General features: G+C 46.7%; 1 protein-coding gene across 1 annotated transcript in view; it reads left to right on the forward strand.

Moving 5' to 3' along the window:
* Positions 1 to 19,985, forward strand: part of fat2 (FAT atypical cadherin 2) — a gene marked incomplete at both ends in the record, with an annotated part of 55,363 nt that overhangs the window by 39 nt on the left and 35,339 nt on the right. Inside the window, 9 exons of the mRNA XM_080840567.1 lie at positions 1 to 3,232; positions 3,833 to 4,144; positions 6,873 to 6,931; positions 8,190 to 8,501; positions 9,194 to 9,404; positions 13,408 to 13,547; positions 14,384 to 14,659; positions 15,012 to 15,222; positions 15,581 to 19,618. The exon at positions 1 to 3,232 is cut by the window's left edge and continues 39 nt beyond it. Coding sequence (XP_080696693.1) covers positions 1 to 3,232; positions 3,833 to 4,144; positions 6,873 to 6,931; positions 8,190 to 8,501; positions 9,194 to 9,404; positions 13,408 to 13,547; positions 14,384 to 14,659; positions 15,012 to 15,222; positions 15,581 to 19,618 — 8,791 coding nt within the window. The remainder of the gene's footprint in view (positions 3,233 to 3,832; positions 4,145 to 6,872; positions 6,932 to 8,189; positions 8,502 to 9,193; positions 9,405 to 13,407; positions 13,548 to 14,383; positions 14,660 to 15,011; positions 15,223 to 15,580; positions 19,619 to 19,985) is intronic.

Genomic DNA, 19,985 nt, shown 5'->3' on the forward strand with positions numbered 1-19,985 from the left:
GGGCTGATGGTGGCAATGCTGATTGTGACCGCATGTGAGGGAGGCTTGGACAAGGACAAGGGCAGCTCCCCGCTGAAGTTCACCCACCATCTCTACAACGCCACCATCTGGGAGAACTCTGCCCCCAAGACCTACGTGCAGAGTTCCATCCGAATGGGAATCGTGGTGGTGGATCCGTTCTGGGACATCAAGTACAATCTCGTTGCGGGCGACGACGATGACCTGTTCACGGCGGAGGAGGTCAGTGTGGGAAACTTCTGTTTCCTGCGAATTAAGACACAGAGTGGTCACTCGGCTCCGCCAAACCGAGAGGTGAGGGATGTTTACACGCTCACCGTCGAGGCCATCGAGAGCACCCACAACTACCAGGCATGGACGAAGGTTTCGGTCCAAGTTCTCGACACCAATGACCTCAAGCCCCTCTTCTACCCGGCGTCATACAACGTGGTGATCAATGAGGACGCCGCGCTGAAGACGAGCGTAGTTAAAGTCAGTGCAACCGATGCGGATCTGGGCATCAACGCAGACTTCTATTACACCTTTTCCACCAGGACTCATCCGTTTGCAGTCGATCCTTTCACGGGGGTCGTTACACTTGCCAAAAAGCTGAATGCCAGTCGAAGAGACAGGTACGAGCTGAAGGTGCTGGCCGAGGACAGGACAAAGAAAATCTTGGGAGCGCCGAAGTATGCCAACGACGCACGGGTGATTGTGACGGTCCAGAAGGTCACAGCCAATTTTCCACTGGTCACCCCAATTTCGGTCAAGGGACCTGAAATGGACAGTGACAAAATCAGCATTGATATTCAGGTTAAACCTGATCCGCGTCAGATTGAGTCCTTGAGCATTGTTTCAGGGGACCCACAAAAGTGTTTCCAGATTATTCCATCCAATATACAAGGCAGCGACTACCAATTGGTCACAACCAAAAGAATTAACTGGTCGGAGAACACATTTGGGGTGAATTTAACTCTTCAAGCAACGGACAGAAGCAACCCTCCTCTTCTTAGTCCAAAACAGGAAATACACATTCCCTCACCTCAAGCCACGCCGCTGAAATTTGAACAGGACGTTTATTATACCACCCTGAGTGAATTTGCCCCGGCTAAAAGTCATGTAGTTAGAGTAACAACAAACCAAATACTTCCAAATATTACATATCACCTTAAAAGTGGTCCAGACAGTAGTAAATTCCACATGAATGCTAAAACTGGTGTAATGATAACAACAGAGACTCTCGACTTTGAGAAAAAGTCTCGCCATGAGTTAATCGTATCCTTAAATCAGAATCAAGCTGAGGCCCGTGTGATTGTTGATGTCACTGACGAAAATGACAACGCCCCCATTTTCACCCTTCCATCTTATCAGGACAGTCTCTCCGAAAATGTCCCCATAGGAACCAGTGTCTTGTCCATCACTGCCATAGACGTCGACCAGGACAACAACGGGTTTGTGACATACGCCATTGCAAACACTGGTCCACTCCCGTTCGCCATTGACCCGTTCACTGGTGTGGTAGTCACCACAGAGGAGCTAGACTACGAGGTCATGAAACGTTGGTACCATCTCCGCATCTGGGCCTCAGACAGCGGCAGCCCCTTCAGTCACGTGACTGAGGCGGCTGTCACCATAACCATGAGCAATGTAAACGACAACGCGCCTCTGTTTGAGATGGTGAACTGCAATGCCTCTGTCCCTCCGGACTTGTCGGTCGGGAAAAGCATCGGGATGGGCTTGTCCGCTGTCGACCTGGACGAGCTGCTCCAGATCAAGTACGCCATTTCATTTGGCAACGATGACAATCTGTTTGAGATTGACCCCACTAGCGGAGTCATCACGCTAGCCAAACCCCTTCCTGCAGTGTCGGATGAGAGCGAACCGCTGTCATACAAACTGAAAGTGATTGCAACTGATGGCAAGTATACTGCTGACCCGACCACTGTCACTGTCAGCATAACTAGCAAAGTCAAAGAGGCTGTTATGCATTGCCAGGAAACTGGAGTTTCCAAACAGATGACAGATAAGCTAATTGAATCTATCATGCCTGTCCTGTCTGCGCAAGAAGAAGAGTCGTTCTCAGATGTCCACATCATCAACCGTCACTCTCCAAAGTTTGCGCTAGGAATGCTCAGTACCATTGATGTCAGGGAGGACACTCTAGTCAACACGACTGTCCTTCACATCAAGGCCACAGACAATGACACCGGGTTTAATGGCAAGCTTGTCTACGCCATCACGAATGGGAATGAGAATGGCTGCTTTGCAGTGGATATTGACTCTGGAGAGCTGCGTCTAATCTGCCCATTAGACAGAGAGTCCAAGGAGTTCTACATTCTCAATATAACCGTGTATGATCTGGGCATGCCACAGAACTCTGTGTGGAAGTTTATGGCTGTGAATATTTTAGATTTCAACGACAACCCACCACTGTTTGAGCAATCCAGGTACGTCATAAATGTTCCAGAAAATGCCGAAGTAGACTCAAGCATCTTTCAAGCACAGGCTGTAGACTTTGATCTGGAAGGCAATGGAATCATTAGATATTCTCTGTTGACAGAAACTGATTTATTTCAGATTAATGAGGAGACTGGTGAGGTTAGTGTCACAGGGCGACTGGACAGAGAGATCATTCCGAGGCATGACCTGCGGATAGAGGCAAGAGATCAGGCCAAAGTGGACCCTCAGCTTTTCTCACTGGTGGATTTGGTGGTCGTGGTGGAGGATGTCAATGATAATCCTCCCAGATTTGCTCCCAAAGTATACCGGATTAAGGTGCCTGAAGATCTGCCCCTGGGGGCCGTGTTGTTGTGGCTTGAGATCTACGACCTGGATTTAGGGTCTGGGGGGTTAATCAGCTATAATCTCAAAAACAATGAGAACGGGATCTTCTTCCTTGACACCACCACCGGGTCCCTGACCCTGGAGAAGGAGCTGGATTTCGAGAGGAAGCACATGTATAACCTCACCGTCCGAGCAGTGGACCACGGCCTGCCCCGATCGCTGTCCTCCTCCTGTTTCATCGAGGTCGAGGTCCTGGACGTCAACGAAAACCTGAACAGCCCCGCCTTTACAGAGTTTGTCTACACGGCACATGTAATGGAGGATGCAGCAGTGGGAACATCTGTCTTGACCGTGACTGCTGCAGACAAGGACCTAGGCAGAGATGGAGTTGTCAGATACTTCATTCATGATGGCTCTGGCCTGGGAGTCTTCACTGTTGATGAGGAGACAGGTATGTGCATGTGCCTTGTATGTTTGTGCATACTTGCACAATGGCTGTTTTCTTTTCTTTACTGATCTGATGAAAATGTCTGACCTGAAAAATGGAAAAAGGAACCCTTTAGGGGGTTTTGTGTGCTTTCACACAGTTTCTAGGTGATGGACGCCCTATGTTCAACATTTTCAAGTTGCTGAACAAATGTCCTGTTACTCGATCACCCAAACCTCAGTCAATATTTTGACTGCTTATTTAGTGCCAGTTGTTAAATAAAAGACTATGGCAGTGTACTGCTGTAAAAAGACATAGTATGAATGCACACATACTAGCACTTAAAGCTCCTTTTATCTTTCATTTCAATTGTCTTTGTTTGATGCAATTATCATAAATAGTTTGGTCGATTCTCATTTCTGTTTTATTGCTCAAAGTGCAATGAATAATTCAGCAATGCAATTCAGCAATTAAGCAATTTAGCAACCACTCCATAATGTTAAGCTATATCCCTGTAAAATCAGATTTTTTTTTAATTTACTTTGCTGTGTTTATAATTACAGAAACCCTCATTATAGCTTTGTATTTTCTTCTTCTTCTTATCATTTCTTATTGTTCCATCAGGTGTAATACGAACTGGGGACCTACTGGACAGAGAGACCATCCCACACTACTGGCTGACTGTCTACGCTACAGATTTAGGGACTGTCCCCCTGGTGTCCTGGACGGAGGTCTATCTGGAGGTTCTGGATATTAACGACAACCCACCAGAACTGTCCCAGCCCATCTACTTTGCCTCCATACAGGAGAATTTGTCCCCGGACCAGTCCGTCCTAAAGGTGTCTGCCACAGACATTGACAGGTCCTCGGAGGACAAGCTGACATACCAGATCTTGGACTCGCAGCGCACATACTTCTCCATTGACCCTACAACAGGTACGGAAATATATTTCCATTAGAACCTTTTAGAACACTGACGGCCCCTTTAATAAGACAGGAGGTGGGTGTGTATGCAGGGTGTACTATGTCATTACGGTGTGTCAAGGGGTCATATTTATTTGGTGTTTTTACTTTCCAAGCTATGTCTTAGAAGCTCCATGTAAAAGTTATTCACTTTTTATCCTTCAAATTCAGTTGATCCTTGCTTGATGGTGTGTTAAGACCCATTCAGCAAGTCCAGGCGCAGCCCTTTTTTTCACGGAGGTGAGCCGTGAAATAAGTGACAGAGCAGATTGTAACCTTTCAAAAAACGTGTATTTAAAATTTGATCCGATTATCGTTATTATGGCTGGGTGTGGTGTTGTGGCTTCTTAAAGAAAAGCTCCTTAAAAACCTTTCTAATCCGAATCCCTAAACAGATGCTTTTCTGACCCCATCTCTGTCCCTAGCTGAGGTTGGAGAAGGCATCTTTAGTCCTTGTCTTTGAAGTGTACCCAGGGAAATTAGAGCGACATTAACCTGCATTGCAAGCTTGTACTTGTCCGTCCTCTGTCTCCTACTGCTTTGTTGGCTTGTTGGCCCCGCCCGAGGGCAATACTGAGGGATTACTGAGAAAAATGAGTACGGCCTACGCGGAGGTGACATTACAGAAAGCCTCTACACATGCTGAAGCAACCTTCAGAAGCCCTCATTCAACTCTGAAAGAGGGCATCGCTGCTATGTGGCCCATTTTAGCGAGGGCTGTGTCGTAGCCTTTGTCACTGTAGCGAGCAGGGAAGGAGAGCGCCTTAGTTAGTCTCTGTAAAATATTGTCTTTTTCAGTTAACTCCGTAACAGAGAGATTCTTTTTTCTTTCTTTCTGAAGGTGAGGGCTCACTGTTTTTCTTTCTGAATGAACAATTTGCTCAGGGGTTAAATGTGGTTTACGAAAAATGTGGTTTGTTGTCTGGTCAGGTCTGTTCAGTGATATTGTTCTCCTACCTCATGTCTGAACAGGAGAGCTTGTGACTCATAAAGTCAAGAGAGCTGTTCTGACTCAGAGAAATGACTGAGCCCCATTAACCACTTCACAAACATGTTTGACTGTTATACCGTTTAACAGTATAAACATCAGGCCACTCACTTTAGGATAGAAAATGAGTCAATTGAGGAAATGAAAGTAATTCACCCACACATGAGCAGGGTTGTAGAGAGGAAGTGTGTTTGAAATCACATAATCCTGTATATTTTCACGTATGCTAAACCTTCTCGCTGAGGTGGAGGAGACCATGTTTGAAATACACATCAATGGTCAAGGACCCTTCATCCTTCCAGGTGGATGTTTATGGCAAAAACACACTTTCTAAAACCACTTGGGGCTCAATGACCTGCTCAAATATTGGCGGCTATAAAGGCCCAGTGGGGCTCTGCTTAAGGGCTGTGAAAGCACAGCCTCACCCCACGGTTGTCAGCTCTCCTGCTGGTTGCCCCAGATTGGGGAACAACACCCTTGTTTGTTTACATGTTGCTGTTGGGCCATTCTCTGGAGAAGCAGTTTGTCTTCCCCCTTCACCTTCTTCTCGCATGTGTCGACAGAATGAAGTGTCGCTTAACTTGTCCTCACAAAACAAGGGAAGAGAAATCAACCCCCTCCGCCCCCCCCACCCCCTCCCCTCCCGTCATTCCGCCAGCCGTCAACTACAATGCTAATTATCTCAATTCACTTTTGGCGCTTTTACCAACTGATGTCCCTGTGGCAGATAAGCAGAGTGTGTGCTCCATGATCTGTTGTTTCTGGCAAAAGTGCCCCCAGTGAGAGGCTTCCATCTTTCCCCCTAGTGTTAGCCAGACCAGTGCATCTTTGTGGACTTCATAAAAAAGAGCTTTTTCTACCTCCCTCCCTTCTTTCTATTGTTTTCCTCCTGTTCTCTTTCCCAGAGGCCTTTGTGTGAGTGCTGAACCTGGATAAACAGCGTGTGTGTGTGTGTGTGTGTGTGTGTGTGTGTGTGTGTGTGTGTGTGTGTGTGAGTGCTGAACCTGGATAAACAGTGTCTGTGTGTGTGTGTGTGTGTGTGTGTGTGTGTGTGTGTGTGTGTGTGTGTGTGTGTGTGTGTGAGTGCTGAACCTGGATAAACAGTGTCTGTGTGTGTGTGTGTGTGTGTGAGTGTGTGTGTGTGTGTGTGTGTGTGTGTGTGTGTGTGTGAGTGCTGAACCTGGATAAACAGCGTGTGTGTGTGTGTGTGTGTGTGTGTGTGTGTGAGTGTGTGTGTGTGTGTGTGTGTGTGTGTGTGTGTGTGTGAGTGTGTGTGTGTGTGTGTGTGTGTGTGTGTGAGTGTGTGTGTGTGTGTGTGTGTGTGTGTGTGTGTGTGTGAGTGCTGAACCTGGATAAACAGCGTGTGTGTGTGTGTGTGTGTGTGTGTGTGTGTGTGTGTGTGTGTGTGTGTGTGTGTGTGTGAGTGTGTGTGTGTGTGTGTGTGTGTGTGTGTGTGAGTGTGTGTGTGTGTGTGTGTGTGTGTGTGTGTGTGTGTGTGTGTGAGTGCTGAACCTGGATAAACAGTGTTAAGAAAGCAAGGGATTTGTGGAGAGGGGGAGGGCGGGAAACAGACGGCCCCGGGCACTGTAACAGGTGTCCCATCCTAGCGAGAGTCTGACCATTCTGATCACTCTGCCTGTTCTTCCTGTGTGTGTGTGTTGGTGTGTGTGTGTGTGTGTGTGTGTGTGTGTGTGTGTTTATTTGTTCATTAAGGTGTGATCAGTACCCTCGCTGCGCTGGACCGAGAACAAAAAGCAGAGCACATTATTGAGGTGAGATCACACACACACACACACACACACACACACACACACACACACACACACACACACACACACACACACACACACACACACACACACACACACACACACACACACACACACACACACACGTACACTTGCTGGCAGAAATAACATCAAATCCATCGCCTTTCAAATATCCTTCAACAGTTTATTATTCTGAGCAAATACTTGCATTCACATTTCCCTTCACCAGTAAATCACCTCAATTCAACATGCCTAACATTTGTGCTGGGTTTGGGAGTAACTAGTTACTTTTATAAATAGATTTTATTGTAATCCGTTACAGTTACTTAGAAAAAATATGTTATTAAATTATAGTCTCTAATCAAAATGTCGATGATCTGAATATGTTCTTTTTGGTAAAAAGCTTTACAGCTTATATGTAGAATCTAACATTGCTTCTGTAGCTTGGCATCTTTTCGCCGTCTAGACAGGCTTTGAGCAGATTTTGATTGGTTTTCTTGTTTGAGTTGCGCTGCCACTCGCCTGCCAATCAAACCAAAAGTTACATTACTTTGATACAGTAATTAAAATAGTAACATCAACCTATAACCTTACCTGTAACCTTTTACACTTCCCAACCCTGCATATGTATCAGTGCACACAGTACTATACCAATACTTCAGCAGTGACTTCCAAGGTTTGTATAGACTTTGTTAGAAAGGCCAGAGACTTTAGCAGATTGTGCACGCTCAGGGATCCGTTGCCCAGCAACCTCTTGTGTTTGAGTTAGTTCGCGGCAAAACACGTGAAGAGTCTGCACGGTGTTAGTTTGGCTGTTGGTGTACAGTTTAATTAGTAAAAACCACAAACACAAACAATAACCAAATACAAAGATAAAGATCCTTGAGACTGCATTCCGACTGTGTTCTTACCGACACACCAGGGCGACACCACCACATTTACCCTAGAAACCTATACAGTCCTTTACTCTCAGTTTAGTCAGGTTTACAGACTTACAGTCAAAAAGAATGTATAAAGGTTTACATAGTGAATCAAAGCTTAAGAGCCACTGAGATGTGAGAGTGGCAGACTCCTTTCCGTATTCCACCACTGACACACTTCTATAAAGAAGACCTGACCTGGTTTCTGTGCTTTTCATCGCCTCTCCTCTTGTTATTCAGAGTTGCTTCAAAGCTGCTTAAAGTTGTTTCTGTCTCAGCTCTGTTTTCTCCAAAGCTGTTTTCATCATTCTCCCTCTCTCTCTGTTTGCCTGCTATCACAGGTGATCGTGTCAGATAATGGCAGCCCGCCTCTGCACTCCACCGCCTCTGTTGTCATACAGGTGGAGGACGAGAATGACAACAGTCCCCTTTTCAGTCACAAGATCTTTCAAGTCAAGCTCCCGCAGCGTCATGGCAACAACACCCCGCAGGATGTCTACAGGATGGTGGCTAGCGACAACGATGAGGGCCCCAACGGCATGATCACCTACAATCTCCAGGACAACCAGGAGGGCCGGTTTGAGATTGACCCAATTACTGGAGTGGTCACTTCAAGTGGTGACTTCTCTCAAGGACAGTACACCATCCTCACGGTATGGGAAATGTTGACACTGCCAAGGGAATTACTGTGTGTGTATTTGTGAACATGTGTGTGCTTGAGTATTTACATTAAGTCATTTAGCAGACACTTTTATCCCAAGCGACTTACAAGGAAATTGTATTTATACATCAGGAGTAGGTGTTTTTTAGGGGTTCAGTGTCTTGCTCAAGAACACTTGAACACTTGGTAAGGAGGAGTGGGGAATCAAACTAGCAACCTTTCGATAACTAAACCAGAATCAGAATCAGAATCAGCTTTTATTGGCCAAGTTAGTTTGCACAAACAAGGAATTTGTCTTGGTGCATTGGCTCTCAGGTGTGCTTACACATATTACACAAATATACATACATCACAACACAAAACAATACAACAGTGCAAAACAATACAGCAGTGCAAAACAATACAATACAACAGTGCAATGGTCAACAAGTCTTAAAAAATATTTACAAACAATAGTGCAAAGTGAAGAGTCCAGGAAGAGCAGGAATAAATAAAATACAATATGGTATGAGAATGACTCCTCTACCCCCTGTACTACGGTCGCCCCCCCGCCGCGTGTATGTGTGAGTGTCTGTGAATCCCTGGATGTGCACCACCACCACTCCATGTGTTAAGGGTGAGGCACCAAGGCTGACAAGCTCACTTGAGTTATTTGTATGACAATTGAACCCTCTTGTGCTGCAGATCAAAGCCAGTGATCACGGGAGTCCTGTTAAGGCATCCACGGCACGCCTGGACGTAGAATGGCAGCCCACCCCTAAACCCAGCACTGAGCCTCTGGCCTTCGACGAAGCCCACTTTACCTTCGCTGTCATGGAAACGGACCCGGTCTCGCACATGGTGGGGATCATAAGTACAGAGATCACATCAAATCTGCTCTGGTTTGACATCACGGGTAAGAAAAGAGGATGGTTCGACCCCTAATCTGCATTCTTAGCAGCAAGCACAATTTTCATAGAAACCCGCATGCTAAAGCCCCTCTGAGAAATGCTGGTGCTTTTCAAGGATGTGCCTCATCAGACATGGCTTGTTGTTGATTGGACTCTCAGGATTATAATGATCTTTCATCATCCTTGCTGGCCAATTCAACAGAACAATAAAGGTGCACGACAAATAAGAAGAGGCCTCATGTTTATCTAGTATTTCAATACTTTATTCTGTATAAATCCATGATAAGATCAGAATTTTACAATTTTTCAATTCAATACATTTTAATTTAATTTATAAAGCGCCAAAACAATAAGATGGTCTCAAGGCACTTTACTAAAAAATAAAAAAAATGGTTAAAGAGTACACTGCACAAAATAACAAATAGCTTGTGCAGATGGATAGCTGTGCATGTCGGGATCTATTCATCCTTCGAGTGACCTGTTTCTTGTAAGGTACATCTGAGCCGGAGGGTGCAAACTTTTACCCCTGGTCTGGAGGTTTTTGTGTGTGTGTGTGTGTGTGTATGGTCATGCAAGGATATTGTGTGTGTGTGTGTATGTGTGTGTGTGTCATGCAGGAATCTATTCTCTCTGATGACTGGCCAGAGCCCTGGAGGCTCTCCTTGCTCTGACCGATCTACCATCCGTCACCGTGCGTGGTCAGGCAGTGTGTGTGTGTGTGGTTGTGCAGGAATATTGTGTGTGTGTGTGTGTGTGGTCGTGCACAAGTATTGTGTGTGTGTGTGTGTGTGGTCGTGCACGAGTATTGTGTGTGTGTGTGGTCATGCAGGAATATTGTGTGTGTGTGTGTGTGTGATCATGCAGGAATATTGTGTGTGTGTGTGTGTGTGGTCATGCAGGAATATTGTGTGTGTGTGTGTGTGGTCGTGCAGGAATATTGTGTGTGTGTGTGTGTGTGGTCGTGCAGTAAAATTGTGTGTGTGTGTGTGTGTGTGTGTGTGGTCGGGCAGGAATGTTATGAGGTGTGTGTGTGTGGCCGTGCAGGAATATTGTGTGTGTGTGTGTGTGTGGTCATGTAGGAATATAATACGTGTATGTGGTCATGCATGAATTTTGTGTGTGTGTGTGTGTGTGTGTGTGTGATCATGCAGGAATATTATGTTTGTGTGTGTGATCACGCAGGAATATTGTGTGTGTGTGTGTGGTCATGCAGGAATATTATATGTATATGTGGTCATGCAGTAATATTGTGTGTGTGTGTGTTTGTGATCATGCAGGAATATTGTGTGTGTGTGTGTGTGTGTATGCGATCATACAGGGACATTAAGTTTGTATGTGTGTGTGTGTGAGAGAGAGACACCATGCAGGAATATTATGTGTGTGTGTGTGTGTGTGTGTGTGTGTCTCGAGGCCTGGCTGTGTCTCAGCGGTGTCTGCACCCAGGGTTAATCCGGCTTGACCTTTACAACCCCCCCCCCCCACACACACACACACACACCTCGGGTCACTTGCTCTGCGTCTGCGGAGCCAACCATCCAAACCCAAACCCATCAATCATTGGAATAGCGCTGAAGTGGGGAGATAGTAATGGACCACAAGTGGGGTTAGAGGGCTGGATAATTTGTAGGTTCAGAGTGTGTCAGAAGTCCAGTGACAGAGAGAGCCCTGTGTTTAAAAAAAAAATATATGGCCTTGCCCAGATAAGTGCCTGTAAGTTATTGTTCTTAACATTTGGTGTTGGACATTTACGGGTGTGAGTGTTAATGGCTTCGTATGAAATGTGTTATCTTGACAGGAAAAAATACCCCCCCTCCCCTTTAAAAAAGCCCATTGAAGTCCACATTTGGTCACGACTCCAGTAGCCAAATAGCCATGAAGGGCCTCTGTGGGTGTGTATGTAAAGTTGGCCGGCACAATTGTATGAAATTCCTTCTTTCACGCCGAGCTGCTCGGCAGATAAGCAATTTACCACCATGGCTTCGCCGAAACCGAAAGGTTGAAAATGTATTCATCTCTCTGTCGACTGACACAGAGGCGGTTCTATTTCAACCCTCCATCTGGGTCGACTCAATTAGATATCGATTACAAACAAAATAAACTTAAGAGGGTTCTCCCTCCCCCCCCCGCTTTCTTCTCCCTCTCAAAAGAACCTTTCTTCAACCCCACTTCATCTGCTGCTGCTGTGTGCATTCACTGCCACGGGAGTCAGGGGGCATCTGTGGTGCCGCCGAAAGCAAAACGTGACTAAAGCGAGCCGCTAAAACAGAGCTGTGAGAGCAACTCCGTCTCTTTATGCCTCGTGAATTTCACCCAAGACGAAGATGCTCAGAACAGATTCACAGCAGCGTCTCGTAAAGCAGCGCTTATGTGCGGGAGCTGATGCTCATAGACACGTTATGGAAAGGAAAAGCAGACGAGTCTTTAAAAAAAAAAAAAGGTGGGCCTTCTCTATAAACACCATCTGCCGTGGCAGGCATGAGTTTACCCCTAACTGGCTGAGACGTCTGTTGTGTGCCGCGCTCCTGCCAAATGTTTCCCCTTAAACAATTGTGTTGTTCTCGAGCAGGCTACATTTCTACATAGGGGGCCCGGACTTTGATGTGACCTTGTTTTCTGTCATTACTACTGCACACAACATTGAGCAAGAGAGCGGAAGGGGCTGACGTAGCTTTTGTGGAAAAGAGATGAAAAATTCATCTGCATTTGAGGTCAAAGTAGAGGTTCTAGCACTGCTGTCTATTACTGTTGAATGAAGGGAAGATGCGGGATGTGAATGCGAACACATGAAGCTCTGTGTGTGTGTGGTGGATGGCATGCTGCCAGACGTGCTTTGGATACATATCATAACAGAAAAATCACAGACCTATAATTAAAGGGGCTGGAGTTGCTGGGTAATAAATCGTTCATCATTTGGCTGTTTGGCCTCTACACATGTGCGTGCTAGTGTCAGAGTATTTAAGCACAGTCCCTTAGCTTCTGATAGGTGAAAAATCACCCAAGTTAGTTCAGGACTCCGGAGCTGCATGAAAGTACATTTATTAGACAAACAAACAACAACAATTGCAATTGGGCTCCCCTTCCAGCCGAGGCTGACAGTGAAGCCCTGATAAACTCTTCGCACAAAGTTTATATAGTCAGAAGTTTAGCTTTGAGCAGGGATGATCACGTGGTGAATTTCTCACGTCCGAGGCTCCCTGTCTTGCAAGGATGGCAGTTTTGCACAAGGTCGGAAGAAGCACAGTTCCTTTCTTATCTCCTCTGGTCTAAACATGCTCTTGTTCATATGCAGACTTAGTGGCACCTAATATTCTAGTTACACACACAGAGAGAAAAGCCATGCTCCTGCTTTCATAAGCACATAATTCACAGGAATATATTCATACAAGTCACTTGATTATTATATTCTTAAGTCATTAACAGTGTTTGGAAATAATCTCTATCAGCTCCCATGTGGGCCCTGCTAAAGGCTTGCTGTACCTACCAGAAAGGAGGAGAGAGAGAGAGAGAGAGAGAAATAACTAGTAAGAGAGAGAAAGAGAAAGAGAGAGAGAGAGGGAGAGAGAAAGAGAGGGAGAGAGAAAGAGAAATAACTAGTAAGAGAGAGAGAGGGAGAGACAGAGAGAGACAGAGAGAGGGAGAGAGAGGGAGAGAGAAAGAGAGGGAGAGAGAAAGAGAAATAACTAGTAAGAGAGAGAAAGAGAAAGAGAGAGAGAGAGGGAGAGAGAAAGAGAGGGAGAGAGAAAGAGAAATAACTAGTAAGAGAGAGAGAGGGAGAGACAGAGAGAGACAGAGAGAGGGAGAGAGAGGGAGAGAGAAAGAGAGGGAGAGAGAAAGAGAAATAACTAGTAAGAGAGAGAGAGAGGGAGAGACAGAGAGAGACAGAGAGAGGGAGAGAGAGAGAGAGAATGCTAAACAGAGACCCAGTGAACTATTTATTGCTCTCTCCAATCTGCAGAAAACATGGAGGTAGCGCACTGATACTAACAACCTGTTGCCATCTCCTCCCAGGCGGTGACGACGATCTGGATTTTGACATCGATAAGAACACGGGGAGCATCGTTGTTGCGAGGCGTCTGGACGCGGGGAAGAGATCCAACTACAATCTGACCGTGAGGGTGACGGATGGGTCACAGTCCATTACCACACAGGTGACCGTGCAGGCACTTGTGTCAGAGCTATATTGGAAAGTGTCAGTCACACTGTGTCTTCACAGAAGCACATCAATAGCCTACACAATTTTCTGGTTGGTTGGCTTTTAAGAACAGATCCACACAAGTGTTGTGTGGCTATCATGACTGCAGCCTACGTATGTATAGGGAGATGCAAACCATAAAAAGAGAAAAGGCAAGCAGCCTTGGATTTGTTACATTTCATTTCATAGATGACATACAGAAGATGCAATTTCATTCCATTTCTTTGCAGAGATTAAAGACATTCAGAGAATACAATGGCTTAGTTATATTACATAGTATGGAATATGAGGCAGTGAACAATAACAGTAAGACAGACTTCTATGATTACTCCCAGCCATGCTGAACAAACTTTTGTTTGATGTTTCATGTAATTGTTCATCTTTTCTTAAATTGCTAAAGTTTTCTTTAATCTCAGTTAGTAGAAAAAATGATAACATGGAATGCCGCTTGAGGCATAGTCATCTTTCAGCATCTGTAATTCTGTGTATATTTCTTCCTGCGTGTTTCATGTGAACTGCTGCTGACAACAGACTGCAGTTATCTCAGGAAATGTATCATGACACTTTACCACAAACCAAACTCAAATGCAAAATCACAGCCCTCCAACCCAGCAGCCAATTTCCATTTTTTTTCCTCTTCCTTCCTTCCTTCCGCTCCCTAAGAAAACAAGACCAATCTCTTTTTGATCACATCAAATAGGCCGTTTATTGTGTATCGTGTAGAGATAGCACCAAAACAGATGACTCACATGTCCATCTGACCTGCTGTTTCTCTGACCCCCACCCACACAGGCCTACATCCGCGTGTTGGACATGAATGAGCATCGGCCGGTCTTCCAGCAGAGTCTGTACGAGGTGCGGGTCCCTGAGGACACGGCACCCTGGAAGGAGATCCTACAGGTGAGCGCTCAGGACGCTGACACAAACAGCCGGCTCATCTACTCCATCCACAGCAGTGTCAATCCCAACAGCGGCAGACACTTTCGGCTGGACCCCAGGAGTGGCGTGCTGGTCATGACCGATCAGCTGGACTACGAGACGCTGCCGCTGCACATACTCGTCATTATGGTAAATAATTTATTTCTGCCCTATTTTCTGTACCTCTGAAGTTGCTACAGCCCAGAGTTTGGCTGTAGAGTGAAATATTTATAAGAAATGAACATGAACTAAAATTTAATTTTTAAGACACACTGTATGTTCCCTGGTTTCGAGTATTACTATAATAACTCTCCACATTTTGACTCGACTGCAAGACTATAGTGCCAACATGTCTCAGTTTCCTGACTTCACAATAACTATATAATGCAATTTTCATGGCACAGAAGAACATAAAGATGAGACATTTTCGGTGAATTTCCGGTGAGCTTGTTTATGAATATTAAAAAAACAAAGACCTGACATGCCCTCTCTTCTGTTCCAGGTTCGGGACCAGGAAATCCCTGTAAAAAGAAACTTTGTGAGAGCCTTAATCTACGTGGAGGACTGCAACGACCACACTCCGACCTTCCTGAGCTCTCGTTACGAGGGCAGTGTTGCAAATCTGGCCCCTGCGGGTACTGAAGTACTGCGAGTGAAGGCACTGGATAAAGACACGGGAAGCAACGCTGAGATAGTCTACTCACTTCACTCCGGTAAGATATAGGCCGGAGGGAAAAGGTTCATTAGGGCTGATTGAAAAGCGAAAAACTTTTTCCAACTATAAATCCTCTGTGACTGAAAGTTTTGCACACCAGTGTGAGTGCAAAAGTATTAATTACACCTTGAGCTGTCTTTGTGATAGTGCTGTATAATTAGAGATAATTTAATACGACCAATAAGTCAGACAAAGACAGGTAATTATGATAACTATGATTAAAAATCAACCATCCACATTCTTTCTCTCTGTCCCCAATGCCTACTCCCTCCCCCCCCCCCCCCCCACTCACACACACACACACACACTCACACACACCTAACTCATATTTTTCTTTCTGTTCTCTTTGTCAACAGGGAATGGTGATGGGGCCTTTGACATCGATCAGGACACAGGAAGTATAAGTGTGGCTAAGTCTTTAGCCAACCCGCCGCAGGAGCAGTATCACCTCACCGTCAAAGCCACCGATCAGGGCTTCCCTCATCGCAGTGACCTCTGTCCTGTTGAAGTCCACGTCACCCTGTCTGACCTGACACCCCCCCGCTTCCTCTCTGAGGAGTATTTTGCGGAGATTAGCGAGGCCGGTCTGCCAGGCACTCCAGTGCTCTCTGTCTCTGCGCAAAGCCCAGTGGCCCTGGAGTACAGCATCAGAGATGGTGACCCTAATGGAACCTTCCACATCAATGCCTACTCCGGTCTCATCTCCATCCAGACAGAACTGGACTTTGAGACGTGTGCCTCGTATCGCCTGCGAGTGCAAGCCACCACGGCAGCAGGGACCTCATCTGACGCGATAGTGCACGTGTACGTCGTGGATGAAAACGACAACCCTCCTGCTTTCCTACGCGGCAGTTACTACGGACAGATCAGCGAGGCTGCTCACATCAACGCCATGGTCATCGGAGAAAACAACGCCCCTCTGGTGATCAGGGCCAGCGACGCAGACAAGGACTCTAATGCCCTGCTCGTTTTCCAGATCCTGGAGCCTGAGGCCCAGAAAGTGTTCAGAGTGGACCCCAACATGGGGACGATTTCTCTCATAGCCCCCGTCGACTACGAGTCTACTCCCGAGTTTCACTTGACTATTCAAGTAAGAGACTCGGGTGAGCCCTCGCTGTCGGCAGACACACCAGCCAAAGTTGTCATCCGAATCTTGGACTTTAACGATTGCCCCCCTCAATTCACAGCCCCCTCATACGGGTCCTCCATCGAATTCCCTCTCTTCAAAGACATGGAGGTCATCCAGGTGGTGGCGCATGATGCAGATTCTGAGGTGACATATAGTTTGATTGAAGGCAATCCAGATAAGAACTTTGCCATTCACCCCTCCTCCGGTGTGATATTTATTAGTAACGTGTCTGACATCCAGACTCACCATCAGCTGAAAGTCATGGCCTATGATGGCCTGTACAAAGACACAGCAACCGTCCAGGTAAATATCACTAACATGACCACGTCAAATCTTAGATTTGAAGAACAGCTCCAGGTAGCTACTGTGTTGGAAAATGTAACATTTGTGAAGACTTTGGCTGTGCTTAGAGCAGTGGGTGGCTTCCTAAATGAGCCACTCGTCTACAAAGTGCTTAACGCCGGGGATACATTTGCTATCATCGAGTCCTCTGGAGTTCTACACACCACAGGCCTCCCCTTTGATCGTGAAGAACAGGACGAGTACGAACTGGTGGTGGAAGTGAGGGACACAAGAAACCCACCACACAGAGCAATCACCCACGTAAAGGTTTACATCGACGACATAAATGACAACACGCCTGTTTTCCTAAATCTGCCCCATTCTTTGACGATTTCGGAGGAGACTGAGCCTGGCGACGTCCTGTACCAGGTGATGGGCAGTGATGCAGACGCGGGTGAGAATGGATCAATCGTTTTCATGCTTGAGGATGACTTTGAGCTTTTCAGGATAGACCCTAATCTCGGAGACGTGTCTCTTAAGCGGCCCCTGGACTTTGAGTCTCTGAATAAATACGCTCTCACTGTGCTGGCGTCCGACGAAGGAGAACCAAGTTACAGTGCGGTGGCGGAACTTTACGTCCAAGTGAGGAACCGCTCTCACCCTGTATTCCAGAGCCAGTTCTACCCGCTGAAATTGCCGGAGAACATATCGCCCTTCACTACTATTTTGCACGCTCAGGCGCGCAATCCTGAGGGCTATCGCCTTATCTATAACCTGGAGGAGGAAAATGCCACCAAGAACTTCCACATCGACTTCAAGACGGGGGTGCTGAGCGTCACCGACTTCCTGGACTATGAAACGCAAGCGATGCACCTGCTCACAGTGCGAGCGACAGACTCAGTGATGGGCTCTTTCGCCGAGGCCAAAGTGGAAATCGAGGTGGAGGACGTGAACGACAATGCCCCTGTGTTTCGGAAACACATGTATGAAACGCACGTGCTAGAGGGGCTCCCAGCAGGAACCTCTGTGTTACAGATCACTGCCACAGATGAGGACTCAGGGAGAAATAAGGAAATCACCTACGAGTTACTGGACACAGGCAAAAACGAGACAGACTTTTTTGAGATTGATACACAGAGTGGCCTCTTGGTAGCATCACAGGAACTGGACTTCGAGGCCACTCAGAAGTTCCTGTTAAAAGTAAAAGCGACAGATAGCGGCTCCCCGGCACTTAGCAGTGAGGCCTACATTCTTGTCAACGTGACCGATGTCAATGACAACCCGCCTGACTTCATCAAGACCCATTACAGTGCCTCTCTGGATAAAATGGCCGCCTGTGGTCACATAGTGGTCAAAATTCAGGCCTTGGATCCAGACAGCACAGACCTTCAGTACAAGATTCTCTCAGGGAATGAGAACAGGTACTTTTCCATCAACGAGTCATCAGGTGTCATCTCTTTCTCCAACGTCTGCAAAAGAAACTTGGACCCTTTTTACAACCTCACAGTGGCTGTATCGGACGGTGTGTTTCAAAAGACAGCCCCTGTTAACATTGACATGATTTACAGCAACAGCCACAGTCCCCATTTCAGCCAGAACATATATGAGGCAGAGCTTGCTGAAAATGCAGAGGCAGGAACTCGTGTAATCAGACTGGCAGCAATCGATCCAGACGATGGACCTTATGGCAGTGTGGACTACACTATTATTAATAAGCTTGCAGATGAGACCTTCTCCATAGACCAGGAGGGACAAATAGTGACATCTCAGCCATTAGACAGAGAAAACCCTTTGCAGAGAGTGATCGCCATTAAAGTAATGGCCAAAGATGGAGGAGGGAGAGTGGCTTTTTGCACGGTGAAGATAATCCTGACGGATGAGAATGACAATCCCCCGCAGTTCCAAGCCTCAGAATACCAGGTGTCCATTCAGTCCACTGTCAATAAAGGGGCCCCCGTCATTCAGATAATGGCATACGACGCAGACGACGGCAAGAATGCGGACGTCACCTACACCATCGATGAAGCAGAGGAGGTGACAGAGGACGTGATCGAGATCAACCCCTTCACAGGGATCGTCACCGTGAAAGAGAGCCTGGTTGATATGGAGAACAAAATATTCAACTTCAAAGTGAAAGCGCGAGATGGCGGTACGCCGTTTTATAACTCCACGGTGCCCGTGCAGGTGAAAGTGCTGCCACCCGAGCTGCCCCTGCCACAGTTCACCGAGCCACTGTACACGTTCACAGCATCGGAAGATCTCCCCCTGGGAACAGAGGTTGGGGCGGTGCGAGCTGACGGTGACGTGCCACTGATATACAGCTTAGTTGAGGGCAACACAGTCGAAAGTAACAAGGACCACGTGTTTGCTGTGGATGAAGAGAGTGGTACATTGGTGGTTCAAAAGAGTATTGACCACGAGAGGACTAAGTGGTACCAGATCGACGTCGTGGCACAAGGGAACCACAACGGCACTGATGTGGCCTCCTTGGTGTCAATTAGCATCCAGGTCCAGGATGTTAATGACAACAAGCCCACGTTTGAAGCCGACCCGTACCAGGCCTTCCTGGCAGAGAATATGCCAGCGGGGACCACGGTCATCCAGGTGACCGCCAACGACCCAGACACGGGTGACAATGGGCAGGTGACCTACAGAGTGGAGCCGGAGGACATGGGTGACATCTTCACCATCGAGAGCGAGAGCGGCTGGATCACCACCCTGAGGGAGATGGACTGTGAGAGTACGCAGATGTACCGCTTCTACGTGGTGGCTACCGATCACGGTGGCAAGGTCAAGCTGTCCTCCTCCGCCCTGGTGGAGGTGATGATCACGGATGACAACGACAATCCGCCGCAGTTTACCGAGGAGCTCTACCAGGGCTCGCTCATGGAGAACAGCCGACCCGGGGAAGTCATTGCGACGCTCACCACTACCGATCTGGATGTGACCTCAGAGAACCGCCAGGTCACATGCTACATAACTGGTAAGGGCTGTTGCCTCTAGTAGACTGTGACAAATACTTCTACTGAACTTAATATGATGCCATGGGGAAATCACACTGAAAGTAAAATAAAAAAACGAATCGATTCAGAAATTGTATTGCCGTCACAAACAGTGGCCATCAATTTTTGAACAACTGAACAAGGCCAGTTTTATATATTTCCATGCTGGGCCCTTTGCAGTGGTGTAGTTGATCATTTTGACAACTGAGTGCTCCTATGAAATGCTTTTATAGGAATATCAAAAAACCCATGGCAAATAAACCTGAATAAAAGATAAATAGTACAGGGTCACTGTAATAGGTTGTAAATGGATGAAACTAACTGTGTAAGTGGTTAACAGCTGAGGAG

This window comes from Sprattus sprattus (genome assembly GCF_963457725.1).
Source record: "Sprattus sprattus genome assembly, chromosome: 6".
NCBI lineage: Eukaryota > Metazoa > Chordata > Actinopteri > Clupeiformes > Clupeidae > Sprattus > Sprattus sprattus.